Source organism: Monomorium pharaonis, chromosome 8 (assembly GCF_013373865.1).
Source record: "Monomorium pharaonis isolate MP-MQ-018 chromosome 8, ASM1337386v2, whole genome shotgun sequence".
Lineage (NCBI taxonomy): Eukaryota > Metazoa > Arthropoda > Insecta > Hymenoptera > Formicidae > Monomorium > Monomorium pharaonis.
In genome coordinates, this window is record NC_050474.1 from 3,662,127 (window position 1) to 3,685,787 (window position 23,661).

The 23,661-nt window shown below is 49.8% G+C and overlaps 1 protein-coding gene across 1 annotated transcript in view; it reads right to left on the reverse strand.

The window, feature by feature from the left end:
• The window catches only part of LOC105836051 (protein dachsous), a 315,828-nt gene that overhangs the window by 44,552 nt on the left and 247,615 nt on the right, over positions 1-23,661 (reverse strand). Inside the window, exons 4-5 of the mRNA XM_036291030.1 lie at positions 11,383-11,563; positions 5,821-6,294 (exon numbers count right to left, since the gene is read on the reverse strand). Coding sequence (XP_036146923.1) covers positions 5,821-6,294; positions 11,383-11,563 — 655 coding nt within the window. The remainder of the gene's footprint in view (positions 1-5,820; positions 6,295-11,382; positions 11,564-23,661) is intronic.

A 23,661-nucleotide genomic window follows, 5' to 3' on the forward strand; every position in this document is an offset into this window, starting at 1 on the left:
CGATCTGCGGTCAGCGATGAATAGCTGCTATAAAAAATGATACAAATTAGCGCGCGGAAGACTCGCGGCAAACGAGATGAAAAAAAAACTCCCGTTGATAACTTCGTCGGTAATATTCAGATAAGCATCATGAATACAATTGCAGATAATGCGAGGTGATAATCGTGAACCCATTCAGCGAAAAATTTATTTCTCATGACAACCGTACTCCAGAGGAGGGGGGGAGTAATGAAAACATCGGATATAAAGCCGGCGACAGGGCGAATTAATTACGCGCGTAACTTTGTAACTCCCCAACTCGGACGTGCGCGAAAGAAACTAATTAAAAGCTCGGGGACAAAGGCGGTGGCGCGCTGAATTAATGGCGCGCATAATTTTAAATAACAATCGGACCCCGGCAGCAGCGGCGGCGGCGATCAATGACCGCGCGAGGAACGAAGTACGGGGAATCAGAGGGGGTTACCTGCAGGCAGGTACGCTCGAAGTCGAAGAGCGGCTCGGAGAGCGGGAGCTGCGGGATACGGCGTCGCGGACGAGATTCCGGGAACGTTACGCAAATCAGACCGCGAGCATTCGTCGTCCCGGCGCGGCGTGGTAGCCAGCGGTCCAGCGCTATCTCGATTCGCGAATCTTGCCCCGCGCTGGTTTAAGTCCCGGGCCCTCTCTCCTCCGCGAGGTTCGCCGGAGAAATTTGCAAGTCCAGCGAAAGTACGACGTGCACGAGGGAGGAGCAGCCAAAGAATAAGAGGAAAGAGAGAAAGAGAAAGAGAGAGATCCACTAGAGATCAAAACGAGGATGAAGGAGAGCGACGAACGTGACGCCGTGATTCAGGAATGAAGAAAAGAGGGCGACGTACGTCAGGACGAAGGAATAAAATATGTTTCTAGCTGACGAATTCGCGCGTTCGCTGAACATGCATCAACGAATGCGAATGCCATATTTACACGGGGAATTAGCTGCATTATATGGGATGATATTACGATACACGGATGATAATTAAGAATAAAGACGGGGTGAGTGGCGAAGTATCGCATCATTAACTCGAACGAACATTTATCTTACGATTTGATCATCGGCGAGAGTGGCGGATTATACCCTATTCCGGGACATTACAGCCAGATCGTTTCGCGCGTTATATCCAGATGTATCTTTACGGCCAGTCTTAAACGACTTGTGCCAGCGCGGCGTTGATCTTTATGATGTCATCGTTAAATTCGTTAAAGACGGACGACGTGTCGTCGGGCGGATAAGATTAGAAGTTGTTTGGTTAAGATAGTTGCGAAACTGTCGTATCTCGTCCCTAAACTTTTTTCTCCTCGCTTTTGGCACATCACCTAGAAGAAATTCGGACAGTTAAATTTTGCGGACGATGTGCCGTGAGAGAACCGATAAAAAAAGCGGGCTTGGTTAGCGTCCCGTCGTAAATTCGAGAAATTACTTATTTTACGTCCCCCTCGGAACCCCGAGATCACGCTGTCGCGTCCGAAGCGGCGCAGCCGTGGGATACAAATCGCGGCAGATGCCGCGATGCATCTAATGCAATCCTCCAATTGCGGCGAGAGAGAGAGAGAGAGAGAGAGAGAGAGAGAGAGAGAGAGAGAGAGAGAGAGAGAGAGAGAGAGAGAGAGAGAGAGAGAGGGGAGTCGACAGTCAGCGAACTTCAGGTTCCTCTCTCGACGTTCCTCATCTTTCATTCCTCCTACTCTCCATCCTCTCCCCCGCGCGTCCCTCAAACCCGCGCATGCTGTCTTTTCTTCGCGTACAAGAGAGGAAAGGGGAGGAGAGATGGTGGTGCTGGAAGCCCTCAAAGCAAGCGCGCGGCGATATTTAAAGCATATGCAAAGAGTGCAGCTCCGTAGCGGCAGCCCCCTCTTGGTAGGAAAAAAAAAGGGGCAAAAAGTCTCGGACAATGGCGGCTTGCGTTCGGCTGCCCGGAATCCGACTCACGACGATTTATGCGACCTCGGCGACGACGACGGTCCACCTTCTCCTCCTCCTCCCCCCCCTCCCTCCTTCACCTCCTTCATCTCTTCCTCCTTTCGCGTTCACATCCTTTTCTTTCGTCCTACCCGTTGCGATCTCTTCGTTCGGCCCGCGTCTTCCCGACCGACACTCGAGAGGCGCGCATTCTTTCGACGGGAATGCCAGGTCCCGAAATGTACGAGATACTCGATTCAAGAGTGTCGAGGTGAGATTACCTCGAAATTCACCTCTACGCTTCACTCTCTCTAATTAGCGGCGCTCCGAATTAAGATACATCTCAAAAGTGGAAAACTAGTAATATGAGTAAATTGATAATCCGACGTAATGTGAAATAATGTTCGACGGGTAAAATATATTATTATTATCTCGTTACACCGCGCTAACTGAAACACTAACTATGCAAATTTAACTAAGCCAACGCGCGCACATAACGCGCTTGACGTTAGTTGCCGAGACTTTTTCCGCGGATCGCCAACGAGGTGCATCATCCCGAGCACGGCAAGGAAATCCACGGGAGAAAGAGAGGGAGATGGAGAACGGCGCGACTTTCTGATGAGCGGTTGCCGATTGCGCCTTGGCCTTCTAACGAAGACGCTTGTTACCGTCGTTATCGCCTCTTCCGCGTGTTGCAAAACTGGTGTTCAACAACGGCCGTCTTGTTTCGTGTTATGCGCGACGAGCTTTTGCGGGAAGCGAAACGGGAGAGCAAACTGCCGCTTGGTTGTGTACCGATTGACTCGATCTCTCAACGTGACTCGTCTCAATGTCGCCGATCCCGTACTTTCTTTCGCCGGCGACCCACGTGTCAATCACCTTTCGCGTTGTTCTCGCATCGCTCTCTCTCTCTCTTTCTCTCTCTTTGCGCGCGCGCGCGTGTGTGTGTGTGTGTGTGTGTAGGAATCGCAAGATTCCTAGTGAAATGAAGTGAAGCGAATAAAACGTTTCCAGCAACCGATAATTTCATTCGACCGTTACCAATTTCGTTTCCAACTTTGCAACCTTCGAATCCGCGTCATCACGATTTCTAGACACCCTCCTCCTCTTCCCTCGGCAGAGGATCAGTCTCGGGTACAAGGCTGGGAGCGGCCGCTCGTTCTCCGCGGATAAGATAAGACCGGTCTACTCGAACGTGATTACGGTTGCGTTGATTCTCCTCCCCGCCCCCGTCTCCCAGATGCCATAAACTCGACCGTAAAATGAAGCGCGTTCTTCACTTTGTCGCCCAGGTTTTATGGAAGGATCGGGAGAGTCGGCTGTCCGCGAAACTAACGACTGTTTCCCAATAAGGAGTTCGTCTACGTCGGTCTTAACAGTTCTGAAACAATCGCTCTTTTGTCGGCTATCATCACCCCTTTTACAATTATGTTTTTTTTAGTAATTCTCTAGAAACGTTTGCGCAAAATCTGCTTCACTGGAACAGGTGATGACCATAAAGTGATAGCTGGGCTCTGTCTCATATGATGACGTCAACACAACAGCGATATCGGATACTACAATAAATATTAAAATGCCTCTTCTAATACAAAAATCTCATTATCACCTCGCTATGTCATAAGAAGTCGATCGCTCAACAGAATTTATCTAATCGGAATCTAAATTCTAAGCCACGAGTTTGCCATTTCATCCTGCTTCCGTCTGGACCGGCTTAGTGGAACAGGTGTCGCAAAATGGTAGCGCGGATCGCCGACCGTGCACGTCAATGCGCGCCCGCAAAATTCCTCTCTCTCTCTCTCTCTCTCTCTCTCTTTCTCTTCGGTACAACCGAAACGAACCGCACCTGTGCCGACGATCGCCGGCCCGTTCAACTTTAATCTGATAATCTGATTGGCTGCCGTGTGTCAAATATTGCGGGCCTGAGTGTCAGGCCGCGTTCTTCTGCGCGAACTGGTTTCTACGGCGGCCGGACGCGTGGCCGATTGGAAGTCGGGTTCTGAAACCGACCGACCGACGGGCAGCCGATCGCGCCGATGCCGGAAGAACAACTTTGAATGCGCGGTGTCTGAGACGGTGCTCGTTGTTTCGTGTCATGTATGAGGTATCTCACGCGCGCGCGTTTCGCTGCATGTTTTACATTTTATACTTAAGCCTTAAAGAAAGTACGAAACTTTTAATACGCGGAACGGAAGTATATGATCTGCCGACAGGCTTCCTAAATTTAAAGTTACGAAAATGAAGCTTGAAAAAAACTGAAGGCCTTAAATTTATATCCGATTTCATGATCATGTCACAATTACGATTCATCTACGCGTATCGTTGTCGCATAATGAATATCAGAAATTCGAGAATTGCATCTCCTGTAATCTAAACTAAACATTCCTAAGATAAAGGTATCAAAACGACTTTAGATAGCGCAGCTTGCGTGTTTGTAAACTTTCTTGTTCTCTCGTTTCATTTTCCAGCAATATACGACGAAAGACAGGCGCGAACCACCGACGAGAAGTAAGAAGCTGCTACGAAGAAAAAGAATGATGAAGAAAAATAGAAGATGAGAAAGAGAGAGAGAGAGAGAGAGGGATTGGAAGAAGAGAGCGAGAGAGATCCACGTCGTTCGGCGAGGGAGGCACAGCCTCGCGCACATTGATATGCAACAGGCTGCATATACGGGGCGAACAATACGACCACCGGTAAGGCACACACCACCGTGTAAACTATTCGGCGTTCCTGAGCGTATAACGTATCGAGCCCTGGCCGCACGGTACCGCGCGGGACAGTTTACACGGCGCATCGGCGTATACGACGCGCGCGGGTCGTGACGCGCCGTATCTTGCATCGGATGTACCACCAGTGTGGAAACACGGATACGTACTCTTCTCCTCCCTTTCTCTCCGCTCCCTACTCCCCCCCGATCGGTCGCCCTCCTCTTCACCCCCGTGTCACGGTGTATCGGCACGGAACAATCCACCCACCCGTCCGCGACCTTACCGGTGCTCGATCCTTCTTCGCCTCCTCCTCCTCCTCCTATTTCTCTTCTACCTCATCCGTTGTCCACGATCTCAAAATCCTCCTCCCGCAAATCTCCTTCCTTCGACAGCCACCTGTTTGCCCGAACTCGAAATCTCTCCCGCCGCGCTGGTCTCCTTTTCTAAATTCATTAGATTTTATCTTTTCTCTTCGATCTACACTGTCGTCGTACGTTCATTCTCAAAGACGCGAATACCCCTAAGCAGCGTGCGAAAGTATATCGCGGCGTATTGGCTACCGTGCGCGCCTTGCTCGATCTCGTATAAAGAGAAGGGAAGGCGGAGCCGTGTATCTTCATTCGTGATGCGCTTCGGCTTTTAGAGTCGTGCCTGAGCGTACGTCCACGTGCACGTATGCGCACGTAGGCGTTTTGCGGAGTCGCCGTCGTCGGCGTTTTACTCGTGACGCGACTATGCTAACGCGGTAACGCCGCGCGTGGAATACGTTCCCGAGGCATTTGCCGGCTCGAGGATCGTCGTAGTCTCCTCTCCTCTGTTCTGGAAGACCCTCCGCCAGATTAACTCCGGCATGCGAATGCCCTTACGCAAGCATTGCAAATGACTCCGTGCCGCCGGTTATCGTGACAACAACCGAAACGAAAACAACCCCGGGAAGGCTTAACTTTGAGTTGCGGTGCAAGCAACGCAAGCGGAAGACGGCGAAGATACGTTATACCAATAGCCCGCAAAAATTATCAAAAGATAATGCTGACGCACGTCTGAATCGTTCATAACTTTATCTAAAGTCTCCATTGTGTTCGTCGTCACAGTATGCTCGGCACGTGTGTCGACGTGACGTTACACGGGCGATGGTGTGCGTCGCAAAAGACAATGGCCAACGAAAAAAGATTTTAGCATAAAGGCGAATCGACTTACCGGTTGGCAAGGGCGGCGCATTCGGGCCGTACTTCATGCCGCTGACGATGGTGTTCTGCTGGACACTCTCCTTCAGTGTGACGGTGTAGCGCGGTTTCTCGCAAGTGGCGATTCTGTTCCCCGGGGAGGAAATGGTGACCCTGACCTCGGCGTCGACGACGCTCTTCTGGCCGTCTGGATCCGTCGCCGTCACGTTGATTTGATGCAGCGGCGACCGCAAGAGGAGACTCGGCCTCACCACGTGCAGCTCGCCGGTATTGTGATCGATATGAAAGATGCCGGCTTCGTTGCCGCTGGTGATGCGATAGGCGATCGGTCCGTCATCGAGATCGATCGCCACCAGCCTCAGGATCGGATCGTGCGTTACGCCGTCGCTACGCAGGGTCACGTTGTACTGCTGCGGCTTGAAAGCCGGCAGGTTGTCGTTCACGTCCAGCACGTCGACGCGCACGATCGCTATTGTACTTAGTCCCCCTGCGAACAGAATCCAACGTACCATTAGGCATACATGCGTTACAAATATAATTACGGGATTAACGATGATATGGAAAGAATGTCGAGAATAGCTAGAAAGTCATCACATCGTAAAAGTTAAGTAAGGAGCAACGTTAAATCTCCAACTGTCACCTTTTCGCGATTTTATAGCACGGACATTTGATTTACAGTCCGCAATTAATTGACGGAATCGAGCGGCTGAGCGGAGCTGAATTCGGGTACTCGCTGAAGAGCCTGCAAGTGGTCCGCACACGACGCACGCGAGAAGGCGAGTGGTATGCGGCTCGGGGAGGAGCGCATTATGTTTATTTCATTCCCGGCCGAAATCCTCTTATCGAGCCAAATAATGTCGGGGTATTAGCCGGCGTAGAGAACGAATCTACGGGACACGTCCCCGAAGCCGGTCGACATAAATCACGGGCGTCCCGTTCCCGCGCGGCCTCTTCTCGGAGCCCAATCAGCCGCCGGAGAGTCTCCCCGGAGCTCTCCCCTTCGTTCGTCGAGATTTTCTCTCGTTTCATCCCGCTCTCCTTCCGCCTCTTCTTTCAGCGTTCTTTTCTTTTCCCTCCGCCCTTCGGTTTTTATTCGGACACACGCGAGAGCACGTGTGCGTCGACGTGAGCTCCTTTTAACCCCCGCGCGCGGGGTAATGCATCGCCTCGTGGTAATATTTCAGACGTGAGAAGCTTATGGGAATTCCCCCTTTCACTCCTCTTTCCTCCCTCGCTCCTTCCGTCCAAATGACCACGCTCTTTTAAAGCACCGAGGGCCACCGTAGCCGGCAATTGCTCCGTTGATACATCGATTGACCTGTGAGAAGCGATTACGTCTACTAGTATTAATACGCTACTTGTATGGATAGTGACAAACGCGTTAAATATTGTAAACTTAGTTGTCCCCGGACACAAGCATTAAGTTCGCTAAGAGCTTATTTTGTCAGCAGCTCGCGGCAATTAATCGCTAGACCATATCTCCCATTTGAAATTAATTGGAGATTATCTGCAAACTCCACCTCTTTCTAGCCGCTTAATTTTTCTTTTCACGATAGCGCAACGCTGGCAATGAGAGCAACGAGAGATCAGGAACGACGGGATACTCGCGAACTCCCGGGTCGCGCCGCCTCGGATTTAGGCGATACGCGACGCCAAGTGTTAATATCAAAGACAGTATGTAAAACGGGTAATCCGATGTTTAAACGGTTTACAACCGTAACTCACAATAATGTATGGACTCGGCCGCGCGGAGCTCTGCCCGAGCGCGAGGAGATTTATAGGTGCGAGTGTCATTGGAGTCATGCGTCAAGAGCCGGTTCCCCGGCCCCCGTGCCGACTGCGATCCTGTCTTCGGTACGTGGAGGAACGAAGCCTCCGTGGAACATCGAGGCATTGAAAAGCATCGATCTCCAGATTGCAGACGCAAACCCATTCATGAACGACGGGAGATTCTCTTAATTGTTGGACGCGGACGCTTCCCACTGATCAAATAACTTAATACTTGTGGCATTTACAGCATGTTTTTTTTCCTCTTCTTTTCTCTTCCTCTCTCTCTCTCTCTCTCCCTCTCTTGAAGAGGCAAAAAAATTGATTACGAGTTCTCGCGTTCGATACGGAAGACGGGGAACGCACCCAGGTACGAACGGATACCGACTTCCTGGGGATAGTTCAACGGCATTTTAATGCACGTTGCCTGATATTTTCGTGCTCGCTGCAGTCCGGCCCTTTTAATTTCACGCGGTCGATCGCCGGGATGAGTTCTTTTCGGAATTCGTGCGGCGGGGGATACGAGGGGCCTCCGAGAGAGATTTATGCGGCCGGTAGGTGCGGCGGTGCTCAACCTTACACAACGAAATTACGCCGCCCGAGGAAGGAGGTCCACGACGCGCGTTACGGAAACGCAACCCGTAAATATCGGCGTCCCGTGGACTTAATTAGAATTATTATTATTTTTTTTTTAGCAATTCCAATTTCTCTTTTTCTTCCCTTTACGTAAAATCCAAAGCCGAATGGTTTTTCCTCAAGTCGTATACAACGAATCGGCAGATATCTACGACGCCTTTGCGAAGTTACATAAAATCATAATTTGTAATTTTTTTTTCTTACGAACGAGGAGTTCCATTGATATACAAACGTGCACGATAATTCCCGGATGCGCTACAAAGTGCGAGCTGAAGCGCTCGTATCGGTGACATATCCGAGATTATGCGCAGTAACGCGACGGGAGTCGCGAGGGTGAAATAAATAAGCGCGGACAATGACGGCCGGTGGAAGTTAAACCCTGCCGGAGATTTATGACGTCGATGCCAATAAAGATCACCTCTCGGTGTGCAGCTCCATAGCGTGCGTCTCTTAAACGTGCCTTCCTTTACATATGTCTGTATCTACTATGTAGAGAATTGCAAGGTAAGAAAGCGATATCGAGACTTCAAAAGAAAAGAGGCAGAGACGGCGGTACTCGATATTTTCATCTACACGATAACAAATCGCGGATGAGCGATAAAATCCAATTGGTTAGAGGAATATTCCGACGACAGAAACTACACGGAAGACTTTGCCGGCAGATTAACGTGGAAATTACATTAAGATATCGTGCTCGCGTGTAATCGATGCCGAGCGGAGATTCCGCCGCGCTTTGAAGGCCGCTCGCCTGGTAGAGAATCCAGTTCGGACATACGTGTCGGATGATATCGGTAATCACATCGCATAGCGAATGCGTCGAGAGGACGTTTTTCAACAGGGTTTGATTACACATCGCGAGTTTACAATGCTATCTATTTCCTCTATAATTTATTGCAGCGAGATTACGTCGACCGAAGAAGTGATAGACTCGTCCCTCAGGGAAAAAAAAACAAAAAAAAAAACAAGAAAGCGAGAGACCGAGAAAATTTTAATACGTTAACTTTTTTAATCCAACCGGCAACAATAATTAACAGAATGTACGCTATAAATTTATCCGTATCCATCAAAGTGAGCCAAGTGATTATCCGGCAACCTTCGAGAGGGGTCGACGTCTCGCGTCTAGCATCGATTCCGCATCCGCTCGTCTTCGCGGTCGGACAAAATAACTCGCACGAGAAAATCCGTACATAAGCGGGGATGCCTTTCGCAGATCTCCGCCTCGATCCTGAGGTGCGCAGGTAATAATTATCGCCGCAAACGCGCGCACGACGACGCTATCCACCGCTATTAACGCGATAAAACCCGCCGTGGTTTGGTTATCGTCCGCGTTTCTCGCCGATAAACATCGGCGACGATATACGGCACCTCCTGACAGCGGCGAAACTACCGCGACGCAGGGAACGAGGAGCCAACTCCTTGTTGCCGTCGTCGTCGTCGTCGCCGCCGCCGCCATCGTCGTCCGCGGAGTCGACCGTCAACAGGTGGTATAAATCATGCGCATCTGGCCCGCGTGGTTCACGGTGGCTCGCGATTCGCTTTACTGCCGCGTTGCGCCAAAATGATTTTCTCCGCGCGAATTACTGGCGGGCAATAAGAAGAATTAATCGCTCGGTGTAAAAATAAGTGGAGGCGAGGAAGAGTAGGAGGAGGAGGAGGAGGAGGAGAAGAAGGAGGAGGATTAATGAGTCTCGCAGCGCGGCGCCACGAGGAAACGCTAGACGCGCGAGGACGTGCGAATCGCCGGAAGATATTTGTAATCATTTCCGCGCGCCTGAGATATAATATACCCAAGCGCGCACGATTGTGCACACGTACACCTCGTGGGGAGATGAGATTTATTTATTATCACGAGCTGTCACTTCCGTTCTGCGGCGGAATAATCCGTCGGAATGTTTCCTTTTGCTTTTCGGTTTGCGTTTCTTATCCGGGACGACCGTCGTCGTCGCGCGTTTGTCAAAATCATCAGTACAGCAGGAAAAACGTTGTGTTCATATTAAAACCGGTCCTAGTTGATTTTTTTTTTAAACGTATATCACGTTAATTTTGTGTTAACTTCAGCATTTCGTAGTGCCAAAATAATACAATTTTCAGGTAAATGAAACAAATAACATAAAAATGCAGATTTTTCAACCGTGAGACGATACAAATCATACCGCGCCGGTGTCATATGCTTATTGGTATCGCAACGATACTCGCAGTCGCTCCGTATACATCCGTCATATCCCGCCGATTCTGTTGTCCATCGGTTGCGAACAATCGTATCGTTAACGAGCGACAATTACGCCAAAATGCATTCATCCCTGTTTGCAGAACAGCGTAACAATAACAATGCTCTTCTCCTTGGCTCTTTCAATCTTTTAACTCCCGGTGAACATTCTTCTTCTCACAAATGCCTCGCCTTTTTTTTTCCGGATCGGTATAGGTGCAGTGGTCGCACGGTAGCCCCGCGATGGATCAATGGACCTTCAGTCGTTGTCCTTTCCCATAAGGCGACCGCGAGCCGCCGCGTTGAAAATGGCCGCGGAGCCTACCGTCGACATAAATCATATACCCTATTACAGAGCTACTAGATCTCGCCGGGGCGATAGCCGGCCGGCCTTCTCTTCCCTCCTCTCCGCGTCGCATCGTCGCTTTGTTTCTCTTCCCGTTTTCTGAGCCGCGAGTTTCTGCGCGCGTGTCTCCGCTTCCACTTGTTTCTGCTTGTCTCGCCATCCCTTATCGACGACCGCGCGCATACGCGGGGCTCGCACGCGAATAGCGGAGCCGGGGAGGGGCGGAGGGGAAGCATTGTTCCTACGTCGTCAGAACGAGAGATCTCGCGATGGCGTGAGAGATCTTGCGATCGAGTAGAATCAACGCAACGATTGCGACCGTTGTCTCGAATTACAATGGCTGAGGTTGTTAAGCGGTTTAGATACAAGGCCCGAAGGTGAAAAATTTCACGACCGCGATGCTTAATGTCAAACGGAGAGATCGGAGAAAATATTTCGACTCTAAGATGGTATCGTAGGTATTTTATATGACGTTATAGATATAATGTTATCGATGTACATTTTGAAAACTGTAAACAGTACTTGAAATAGAAAATCGATAAACCAAATAATAAAGCGTGTTTATTTCAATAAAAATATTTGTTTAGTAGTTGGATGATAGAAAAAAAAATGACACAAACCTCTGTCGGTGGCGATGACAGGCAGTTCCAGATAAGGCAGTGTTTCTCTGTCCAGCGGCGACCGGATGCAAATTTCTCCCGTATCACTGTGCACCATGAGCAGTTCGTTCTCCAGCCGACCGCCGGCCAAAGTATAATTGACCATCGCGTTTACGCCGCAATCGGGATCGGTGGCTCGCACCTGCAACAAAGATAAATCAAGGTTAACACCGCGATAAAACAGAGATTCCGACGTATAGCGAATCGAAACGCGCATGTGCATTTTCGTGCGAGCCTCTGCAATTGCACTTGCCGTGTATTTGCAATTCATTGTGTAACTTGGTTTTAGAAGAGCGGCGAGAAAGACCGTTACTTTTACTCACCACGTTCTCATCATTCTGTCGACATAGCAAGGATACAGATACGCGTCACAAATTGCAATAATAACAAGTGATCGAGCGCTTTGTAATACTGCCAAAGAGACGGATAGTAAGAAGAAAATAAATGTTTTCAAGAAAACAAAATAATTTAATTAGTCAATGAATAATTGTCTGATAAAAAAAAAAATTGAAAACCGAGTGTGACGAAAGGAAGAGTCAAACTTGTTCGTAGTCCGTCCTGAAGGTTTCGTTTCCGCGAAATGGATGGCTCCGCGTCGAAATTTATTTATCCCATTCGCTCGTTCGGCGAATCTTTTTTTTTTCGCGGCAACAAAACGACACGCGGATGACGTCGTCGCGCCTCCCCGAAGGCGGAATCCACCCGGGCGCAAGCACTTTGTTTAATTTCGCCCGACGTTCCTGAAACGGGATACCCGCGGATCGCCGGGGAGGTGGTCCATTCGTAATCTGGGCCCCAGTGACTAATTTGCAAGCGAGCCTTCCCTTCCCTGCCCTCCCGGAGGAGGACCCGAAGACGTTACCGCGACGAACAGACGGACGAACGGACGAGCGAACGAACGAATGGATGTGGGGGCGGTGATGGACGCCTCTGTGCTTCCAGCGTGTGTGATTTATGCGACGATTCATCGCTACCTACCCCACCCCACGATGTAATACAAGTTACGAAGATTCCCGTACGGTCGTTAACGAAAATGCTTCCCAATTTTTTCCCTCGCCTTGCGAACGCCTCGCCGGCAGATTGTTCTCTCGGAGAATAAGTACGCCTTGTGGTTCGGAGTGTCCTTTATTTCGAGAATCTTCACCCTCCCTTCCGCCCCCTCCCTCCCGCTTGGTTTTTGTGAGACAAACGAGAGGGACCGATAAAGCTTGAATTATACATTCAGATGTATTCGTCCGTTTCATACGATTCTTTTTCTCCCGCTTTATGTTTATATCAAACGTTAAATTCTATGTCGAGCGTTCGACTTGTGCGTGATAGATACGTTCGCGTTGAGATGAATAGGTTTCTCGCTTCAGCGTGGATACTCGAACAATAAGGTTTCTCACATGAGTTGCAGTTTAAATAGCACTTTCCTCCGGGCGACGCGATGTAGGTATCGCTCGATGATTTATCACGCGTCTCAAGCACGAACGCGTAACGCGATTGTAAGTCATTTCGGAATGCGAGGCGAGCGCTTTCCAATTTTTGCGCGCAGCGCAAGTATCGATAATGCCGTTGGACCGACAGATTACGATCGGTCGAGTTGCACGATCGGGTAATTGCCGCCACTCGGGCAATCGGTCGAACGTTGGACCGACTCGGCGGGCGGGAGGCAAACGAGAAGACGGAGAAAGAGAAAAGGGACTCGTAAATTTATACCGCATAAGACGTAATTTGTGGAGCATAGTGGTAGTCTCATTGTGGGCCAGTCGTCGGGAACGCGACGCGAAGAAGAAACCGAGACGGCGAATGCCGACCGGTAATGAACCCCTTAACAGGCAGCGTTGCCTTAATGACAGTTTAAAGTTTCTTCTCGCGTTCGAGGTATCGCGCCGGCCATCTAGCCGCGATCCGAGCACGCGGGAGGGAACTGTTCCGCCCCATGTTCAACGGGAACATGGAATCGCGAGGGATCGCGATCGCGATCGCGGGGCGATGATCGATCACTTCGTTTTGCGACGCGATAAAGGCGGCCGAATCATTCGCGTACTAAACTGTAACGAGGACAGTGATTAACGCGAAATCACCTGCCCGCGCTTATCTCGCGCTCGGTGAGAGAAACAAACGTTCCGCGTTTCGTAGTAAATTAAGCGATTATTCGTGCTGGCGTATTGTTGAAAGCAAAATGAACTGCACGTGCAATCTCCTCTAATCATACGCTATTAATAATACAGGACAGAATCACGTCGGTGAACGGTGTGCGTCCTCTCCTTGCCAAGCCGCAACGTTTTTCTCTCCCCGCGATGTCTCTCTTTTTTCTTTTTTTTTTACAATTAATTGCAACCGTCTGATGACGGTTCGGTGAATGGAGGTAAGAGGAACGCGCGGGAAGAAATTAAATTTGCTATCTGCCAGGCACAATAATATTCCACTTGGAAACAATGTATACGAGAATCGTGAGAATCGTAGGGAGGGCGCGTCGAAAGAGCAAGATTGCAATCTTGAGCTACAATTAAGGAGGTCGGGGCGGTTCGCGCGGAGAAAATATTCCTTTCTACGTAGGCGGATCGCATAGGCGGGCTAGAGTAAGGCTTCTGAAAGCTGATACATCGGCGCGCATATTCGTCGGCATTTGTCATTACTCCGCCCGATCTGATAAACGCCATAAACGAACGGATTAATGAGTAGCAACAAAATTATAGCGCGAACGCATTATGTTATATTAAAGTATACACGTCGCGCGTTATATTAGCCGGTGTACAACACGTGTATTTTATCGGTATTTATAGTCGATAGCGTGAGGAGGAGAAGGAGGAGGGGGGGGGGGGGAGAGGAGAGGAAAGTCGATGGCGATAGGGAACACATGCGAGTACTATAAAATATTACGACTCGTCCCATAATACGCGCCGCGCGTTAATAAACTGGCGTTATTAATATCCTCAAAGCGCCTCGCAGTCGATTTAAGCCCGCTGTGTCCCGAGAATGCGCGTGTGAGAATTACCATAATAGAACCCTAATTTGCAACAACATCCCCTGCGTGGCTGGCGTGAGCGCGCGCGTCCATCGCGATTTTTCTAGGATGAGTAACGCAACTATCCGACGTACTAACAGAAGGGCTATGAAAGGAAGGGATCAGAGGAGGCGCGGAAAGCAATGAGGGAAGAGAGAGAGAGAGAGAGAGAGAGAGACAAAGAACCAGGGCGCTATATGGGACCTAGCATAGGCGGAGGTAGAACGGAGGATAATAAAGCGGGAGTCCGCGGGGGAATGATTTAGTGGCAAGCAGTCGAATAACTTTCCCGCCAACACTGTTGCCACCTCGAAGCGGCGATGAGCTCTCTTCGTGGCTCGCGTAGCAGCGTGCTGAGCGCGCCGCCGCTTCTCAGGAGGGAAAGAAGCGAGGCGAAGACTAAAGAATTGAGCCGGAAGGAGAGAAATTTGTTAGAGCATACGTGGAATCTCCTTTCCTATGCAGAATGAAGAAGGAAACCAAAAAAGACTTTCGCACTCTTGATCCAAACAGCCATGCTAATGAATTACTGTCGAGCAATGTTAATTTGGACAGTAGATTTAAGAACTAACTTCGAAGCCTTCTTCTTTTACGTCTCGTTAGATTGATTAAATATTATTATTTATGAATGATAGAAATAATGATTTCATTTTTTTGAGAAGTTTAATGAATCTAATAATCTTAATTGCAAAATATGATACCATATTTCACATCCTTTTACATGCAAATGTATCTTGAAAAGAATTTCAAATTCTGTTCAGAGAGGAGGAGAAGGAGGAGGGGGACATTAGCAAGGAGTAACAATACACGCGCGTACATGGAATCGCGGAATGTATTAAATCGCGAGCAGTTTTACCTGCTATTCCGATGCTCGACGAGTACACCGCGTGATGCATTGTTCCGTACGTTTTGTTGCGGCCCGACCTTGCGGGGAATATCGATTTCAATCCCCGGTGTCTATGTGGAATACAATCCGATGTGGATTCCCCTCGGTAAGACATACCCGGCACCGAAGCCACGAGATCGTAAACGCTTTGTTCGCTCCGAGAGGAAACCCTCCTTGGTTCCCAAGCAGGTGATCGAAATAATGCTTTCGCGCGTCACGCTCAGATGCGTTACATAACAGACGTTACATTGTATAACCAATTCTTTCGCGTTTGAAAATTTAATTGATTCCTTCACCCTAATTTTGTGACGTCCAACAAAGGATGTCGAACAAAGATACGCGATCGTTAGAGATAGTCAGGGTTAGCAAAAACCAGCTATAAATCAAGATTTAACTCACTACGTATCGTATCACTTACAATACGCAACATTGCTTCCAATATTCAACACAGCTAAGGGGAATCCCTTTCCGTACGCCGTGTGTGCGCAATGCATTTTACAATCGTTTATAGTGGCTTTAAATCTTCCGGCGGCCGCGAGTACAAGCGTGTAATATAAATAATCTGAATGTCCGTCCGCGATCAGATAATCGTATTAAAGTGCGCATACAACGCAACAGTGGTAGACCCCCTATCCTCCCCCCGCGTGTCTTACCCGTCAAAACCCTCTCTGCGTTTCTTCCTCTCACCACCTTCGTCACCAAAGGAACAGAGAGAGAAAGAGAGGGAAGAAGATCGAAAATCATCCCCGTGGTGGTCGTAGATATCGCGCTTGTTGCCGGAGATTCCGCGTACGTTCACCAGAGAATCGCGAGAAGAAACAGACGCAGATCTGATTCTCACTATACAGTACTATAGAGAGAGGGTGAAAGGGAAAGAGATAGAGATAGAGAGAGAGAGAGAGAGAGAGACGGGAAAGGCTGAGGAAGAATTGCTTGCATATACGAGCGGTGGCTGTCTACACCGGTTATAAAATACGGTGCCTCGGAAGGCTCTCAGCATGCTCGCGCCTCTGCCTTTAAGGATGCGCGAAGAACCTTCCCCCTTGTAGCACCTCTTCCTATGATTCTTCGCTTCTGCCTCTCCTCCTTCCCCCCCCCCCCCATCAGCCGCGTCCAGATCAAAGTAGCGAATTTATTTACTTAATTGTTACAGCCGCGTAGTAGCAGGTGCCGGCATTGGCTCTTAGGGAGCATACCGATGATCGTAATCAAGCCGGTACTTCGTCTCAATTTTTATCCGTCGAAGTGTATATTACGCTGTAACGGATTCGAACGATAAATCTCGCCCTCGGAGGAGAATTCTCTTCTTAGAACGCGTTAGAAAAAAAAAAAGTAATGTTTTGCTTCGAAAATCGGAAACTTCGCGTCGCCTGAGCATCTTACGTACTCAGGCTTTTTATTTCATCGTTATCGTCTTCGACGTGGCGCCGTTATTCGCATCACCATCACTTCCAATGTCTCATCCGATCGACTGGACCAATACGCGGTACCGGTCGCCTGCAGTCACCAACGTCTCAAGTGGTCGCTGCCGCCGCCGCCGCCATCATGGCGCAACAAGTACAAATTGTCCGGCTGCAAAAGTTATCGCTGTAAATCGCAGATGACTCGGCGCGATGCATCTGGTATGCGGGCTTTCGAAGCGGCGCAATGATGATGCAACGCTTCTGCGAAAACCGAGTTCGATCATGAGGGACGATCTATAAGTTTCCTGAGTAACGGCCACTGCGAGGAAAGAATTTGCAAAAGCACCGAACTTTATTGATTGTTTATGCAAATGACACTTCAAAATAATCGGCGTGATCCTCAGCTTCCTTCAATGCACTTAAATTTTATTTAAAGCTTTTGTATCATTGATTGTAATTGTTTAAAATTAATTTACTTTTACATTGTAAAATAATATATATGTACAATTATACGATATATTATACAAAAATAAATATATTATTAAAAAAAATTTTTTTTCTCTGCACACGTAAAAAACAAAAGAGGAAATCTTTGAGTTTTTTATCGTCAGATTCTTTAAGGAAAGGCTCATTTAAATCTTGCCGTTTTGCGTTCCGAAATACGCACGTGGACGCGAGCTTCTCTGGCCATGACCGTTTCGCGTGCACGTGGCAATTATTATGGGAAGTTATGAAGTTCCCGTCGCGAAGCATCGTGAGATGCCCGCAAAGAGTCTATTAACGGGCGATAATCGATCTTCCAGGTAATTGCCGGACCGGTTCGCCGACATCCGCGATCGTATTGTGTGCCTAAGCGCGATTCGTTTCCGTCTCTTTTCTCAACGGCCACGCTCGATATCTAATCGTTCCCGTTCGTTTGCCCGCCCTGGTAACTTCGCGGACCCGCAGAACGATTCATTAGCGGAGCACGATAAATTATACCGCCGCGCAATTGTGAGATCCGTACATACGATTTTTCCTAACCGCGAGGCCGCGCTGTAGAGAGAGAGAGAATTTGAAATGCATTTTCAATCAAAACGTGTATCGCGCGCCCGCAAATACGTTTATATCAATCAGTCCGCGAGGAATCCGAAACTGCTTCGGTCAAAGACGCGGTCTCAAGAAGAGGCAGGGATCGCGCTTAATCATTTCGAAACGATCCACGCAACCCGTCGCTATTGAACCGCCTCTATGCATGCGATAGAAGCGAGCCTGTTGGACCGTAATGGACCTCCGGCGGAACATTAGTCAGACGGATCTTTCGGCATTCTGCGCGCGTCAGTATTTTCCGGCGCCGCGCTTGGCAGGAACACTCTCTTCTCTGTGATCGGCCGCGCGACCACGGCGCCTTGATTAATGCGAGCGATTCAACGGAGCTAATGGCCATCGTACTCGCAGCGTTTCCCTTCGCAAGAAGAAAAAAAAATTATTCCTTAATATTGTATGAAATTCCCGTGCATTAAAAGCCTTTGCCTAGCGGCTCTCGGCATTCCCCCCCCCCCCTCTCTCTCTCTCTTTCTCTCTCGGGGTCAACGATGCCCCGCGCGTTTGCCGTCCGCTCGCGGCATTTACCGCGTGTACCTTCACCGGGGTCCGGCTTATATACGACGTGGCGATATTTCACACGATTATCCTTCATATCGTTGGGTCACTAAATCATCCCCGTCGCGAGCGGCCGGCGGTGTCCCCGCAGCTCGCCCGCCGTAATCGTTCACGCTGACGTTCGCAAAACTTCGCGCGGCGAACTGGAACGATTTTCTCGAGCGACGGTATCCACGATACCGACGAGGGTCGCGATTCCCCGGCGAAGGGGGATTCATCTCGCGTCGAATTAAATTCCGGCTGCGCACATGCCGTCGACCTTCGTGGCCGGCCTTCACGGCCCGACACCCCACCGTGGAGAATTAGAAAATCATCGGGCACACACGAGATCACCGAGAGCGAAATTAATCTCGCGTGCGACACACCTCCACGGCCTATTACCAACGTACGTCAACCGATTCGTCTCGCCTCTGCAATTATTCCTCGTAACGAGCCGGTACTTTCGCGATACGTTTCGCGGAATCTGATCGCCGAGGTCGCCGCCGGCTATTTCTTTTTTTTTTTTTTCAATCGACGTCGCTATCCCTATCGCGACGAATCATTCTCGTAACTCGTGTTCCGAAACCATCTGCTTTCGTATCCATCGAGCGAAAGTTTTTCTCCTGTCCCTCCTGGTTCCCAGCCCTCACGAATCGCCCGTGCTATCCGTTGTACGTGCAACAGCGCGGTCTCCGCTTTTTGTATACGCGACAGATAAAGCTGTTTCGTCAGAGAAACCATCCTCGGCATTCGCAGCTCGCTACCTCGCTGACGGACTGACAGTCCAGCACACTGCAGTCCGCCGAGTATTCGCTGAGAGAGAGAAAGAGAGAGAATTTTCTCCCTCTCTCCTCTCCTCTTCCCTTCTGCCGTTGGAATTCCCATCCCTCTTTCGCTCTTCCACCGTACGTCAGTTCTTGACGTTATCACGAGCAGCGCGAACGTGGTCCGCACATTTTGACGATAGACCCTGGGAGAATCACAGACTCTCGCTCGTATCAAATTGCGTATTCAGTAATCGTCTTCTTGGGAGTCTTCTCTGACCAAACGTCATTTAGGCTGCGAAATTTATTTACCAGTACTGAAAATGTATAGTACACGTAACATGAAATATAGACTTTCGGTACTGGCAGTGAATTTGGGAACGCAGCCTCAGTCGGTGAGATGTAATGCGTTTTACAAAGGGAGACGCGCATTGTAATTCCTCCGGAACGGTGTCCCGCATCACTATTTTACGCGACGCGCGTCGCATGCTTAAAACCCTCGCCATTTGCACATAAGAGGCCTTAATTGCGCGGGCGACGCGACGCGATGCAACAGGTCCGTATTATCCGTGCATGCGGCGCATAGAGGTGCACCGGAGATGCGGTACTCCGAACCGGAAGTTTCGTAGGCGGATAGGGATCCGGAGTACCTTTTGTCACGCGATTGACGCCGCGGGGACGACGCCCGAGTAGCCCCATCACGCGAATGAGTCACGGGCGAGTGTGCGCGGCCGCACAATTAGTCGGCCCCGTATTCCGTTTGCATAAACAGATACATACGCGTGTTTGTCGCCTTACGCCCTCGCCGCACGCGCGTCTACGACGTGTGCTCCTCTCTCTTCCTCTGGGCTTCTCATCCTTTCCCTTAAACGCGAACACGTACACGAGGTTTGCGCATCTTCGAGCATGCGTTTTTCTTACGAACGGTAAAAAAAAAGAGCGGTCCGCCACAAATAAAGTAAAAAAGAAAGTGTTATTTTTAGGATTTATATCTTCAGCCTAATTCAATCGCAATGAACAAATCTCATTTGATCTCTGAAGTCTTTACATATACGTAATCCCCGCCGTACTCACTTTCCGGAACGGGAAACGAGGCCAAAGTACACACCGCAAGAAGATGATCATGCTTGAGAGTGCCGTGAATACCGGGGCCCGTTTCACGGCGAGGTTACAGCCGGCGTACACGACGTACGGTACTAAACGTCGTGCCGGAGCCACGGCTACGGTGCTTTACATACGAGCTCGCAAGAGCGTGGCGCGGCAAAAGCAACCGCGAAAGGGGGCAGAGGGTCGCGGGGGGGGGGGGGAAGCTCGCACAAAGCTACCAGCCCGACGAACTCTATAGAACCGTCACTCACTGTTGCCTGAAGAGTCAGTCGGCAGTGAGAGGCAACGTGTGTCTCCCTTCTTTCTCCTCCTCCTCCTTCTTCCCTCCATTCCGTTCGTCCCTTGCCCACTTTTCTCGCTTCTTCACCGCGTCCTGCCGTCTACCTCGCGTCGGCCTCCTTGCCACTTTTTCTCATGCGCAGCGCGACGAGGTGCGACGGCCATGTCGAGGTTGATTTTCTATGAGAATAGCGGCGAATATCGCGACCCCGACAGACTTGTCGACAGACGTGCGTACGCACGACCGATAGACGCACCCGCGCGCGCGCGCGCGTGTGAAACGACCGGTTCCCTGTCGATAATCGCGAGAACCTTGTAGATGATTCTTTGATCCTGGCAAAGGGAACGGAATCTTTCATCTCGCGTTTTATCGTCGTACTCATCAAACGCGACGTTCGACAGTGGTAGAGATAAACGTCTATTAGTGGTAGAAACGAAAACGGGGGGGACTTGAATGCTATAGCTCGATAGGATTCAAAAAGTCAGAAAGAGAAACAAGAAGATATGTAGGTCGTTTTGTCAACCAACAAAAGTTGATAAAATAATCAATAAAATTTAGAAATAATATACTATTATTGAAAATAGTATCTCCGCTAGTTCTCCTTGGCGTTTTTCCTTCCCAAGTATCTCAAATCGTTACGCCACGACGACCGCCCGTTTCTGGAGGAACCAGTATGGAACTCCTCTTAACCTTTGCTCTCTCGGGGTGCGTGTTTTCGCTGCGGACCAAGCAAGCCGTAAGGCGAGTCGAACGGGGCCCTCGGCGGGTCGCTGCCCGGTAATTGCGATGAGATATGGCGGCCACTTCTCATTAAAATAGTTTAATATATATTTGTCAAGCTATCGCCGCGACGTACGTCCCGCCATTCGTTATCGCCCTTCGCCCCAGCCTCCGTGTTCGCGCGAAGGGAGAATCGTCACAAGGGGGGGAGGAAGAGGGAGAGGACGACAGGGAGGAGCGCGAGGTTTATTCTTCGCGAATTCGGCATTCGGTTAATGGCGTCCGTTTGTCTCGTTGTCACCGGTCGCGGCGACTCGCAGAAATTCAGATACGAACGCGGCCGCACACGCACCAAGATCGCAGACGGATATGTCTTGTCCCTTGGAAACGCGAGAACCAAACCGTTATCGGATCTTATTCATTTCTAACAAAAGTAAAAGGCCAAATTATCAGCATAATACATTTGCATTAATATTAATTAATTATATAAATAGAATGCTGACATCTGATGGACATCGCGACAACGGGACTCCTCTTATTAAAGTGAAACGCGGAGAACCCGAAGAACACTCTGTCAAGGGCGCGGCATAAGGGCGAAACAGGAAGAGACAGAGACGGATAGCCCGAGGCCCTCGACTCTCTCTCGAGAGGGGCCAGTTTATTATTATTCGGCAACCGCCCACGCGCAGATCGATCTCCTCGTGTCCCAACTGGCCGCCCGGTCCCAACGCGCCAACAGCATCGGATTCCGCGTTCCGCAAGGAGAGGTTCTCCCGCACCTCCTCCCCGCGGAGGAGCCAACCGGCCACGTTTCAGGACCCCTATCTCTTCGTCTTCCGCGAGCGGGCCTCCTCCGCGAGTAGCGAACTCTCCTTCTTTCCCTCTTCCTCTCGCGGAAGAGACCCAACTCTCCGAGAACGCGTTGCAACGCCACTGGCAGACTCTCCAGGTTAAGAGAAAGGTCGTCGATTAAGATAGCTGTCCGTTCTCCACGCCGTGTGCCTTCTATAGTCTCCTGCCTGGCTAGAACTTCTCCTCGCTTTCGAACCTGCCGTGGACGCATCTCTCACTCTCTCACTCTCTCTCTCACTCTCTTTCGCGTGGCCCGTCTCAATAGAGTACGAGATCTGCGGACCGGTCCGTGGACAACACCGCGTTCTTTTCTGCGTTCCTCAACCTCCGCTTCTACCTCTCTCCTCGTCTCCGTGGAAACCCACGGGAATGGCGGCGCGACTCCCGGATCTTTTCTTTTGTTCTCAGAGCCGTGGCCTCGAGTGGGCAATTTAGTCCCGTGTGTGACTGGCGAACGTATTTTCCGCGGAAACTGGCCGTCGCGAGGGTAACGTCTGATAACTCCATCGCCAGTGCTCGATAAGACAAGGCTTAATAGCGCAATTCTCGCCCGCGATACGCGAGATATCGCGTCGGAGCTGTTGCGCGAGCGGCGATCTGGGCCCCGACAAAAAAAAAGGGGGGGGGGGACAGCCGGATAAACGAGATCGCAATAATCGATACACCTATCCTCGCATTAAAAGATACCCTTGCGCCTTGTACGCCCGTTCGCGATATTATTGATCCTGCGCACGCAATCGCTCGTATCCCATTGCGATTTAATTGATCGCGCCGATTAATAATCGCGTCTCCGCGTAACCGCACTCCCTTCCGTGCTAAAAGTTACCTCTGCCCTCCTCCCTCTCTTTTCTCCTCTCTTGATCCTGCCGATCGTCTTCCATCCTTCCCCCCTCTCTTTTTTTCTCTCTTTACATTGACCTGGCACCTAATATAGCGAGACGAATTTGTAACAGTCGACGTGTAAACTCGCGTATTTTGTATTTTCTGGGTTCACCCGCTGGAATAATCGAGCACGTTTCCGATCGCATGTGCAGACGATTTCAACGGTTCCGGTTGCGTGTGCGCGTACATGCTATCGCGTAACGGCTCATCGTAATAACGACAATTAATAATCAATATTTCATATTAATTAAAGTACATCTCCGTTAACTCGTATTAACAATTTCAATAATGTTAATTCATATGTCGATGATCTACGTCTAATATACATAACTAGTTCGAATCATGAGACACCTTAAAAAGAATTATTGAAACAAACTGTTAAAAAAGAAATTTCATAAAACCGGAAAAATGTCAATAAAGAAGATTGGAATGTTGGCAGATGCGCTTAAACATTTCAATGAATATTCAAATAATTCCCGATCCCGCGATCGGCGAGAGCAACTCGAGGGGATCGACCCCGTAAAGCGTCCCGCGTAGAAACCGCCCCGGGTGCATTCGCTCGCCTATAAACGCAGCCCGCGCGAGTTCATCGACGAGTAGAACGGCGACCGAGAATCTGCGAGATTAATGGGACCGCGAGAAACCTGATTCGCATTTTTGTTGTCCGGCGCACCGGACCCGCGGAGTCCTGCTCCCGCCGCGAATATCACGGCTTCGAGTCTCGCGACGACGAC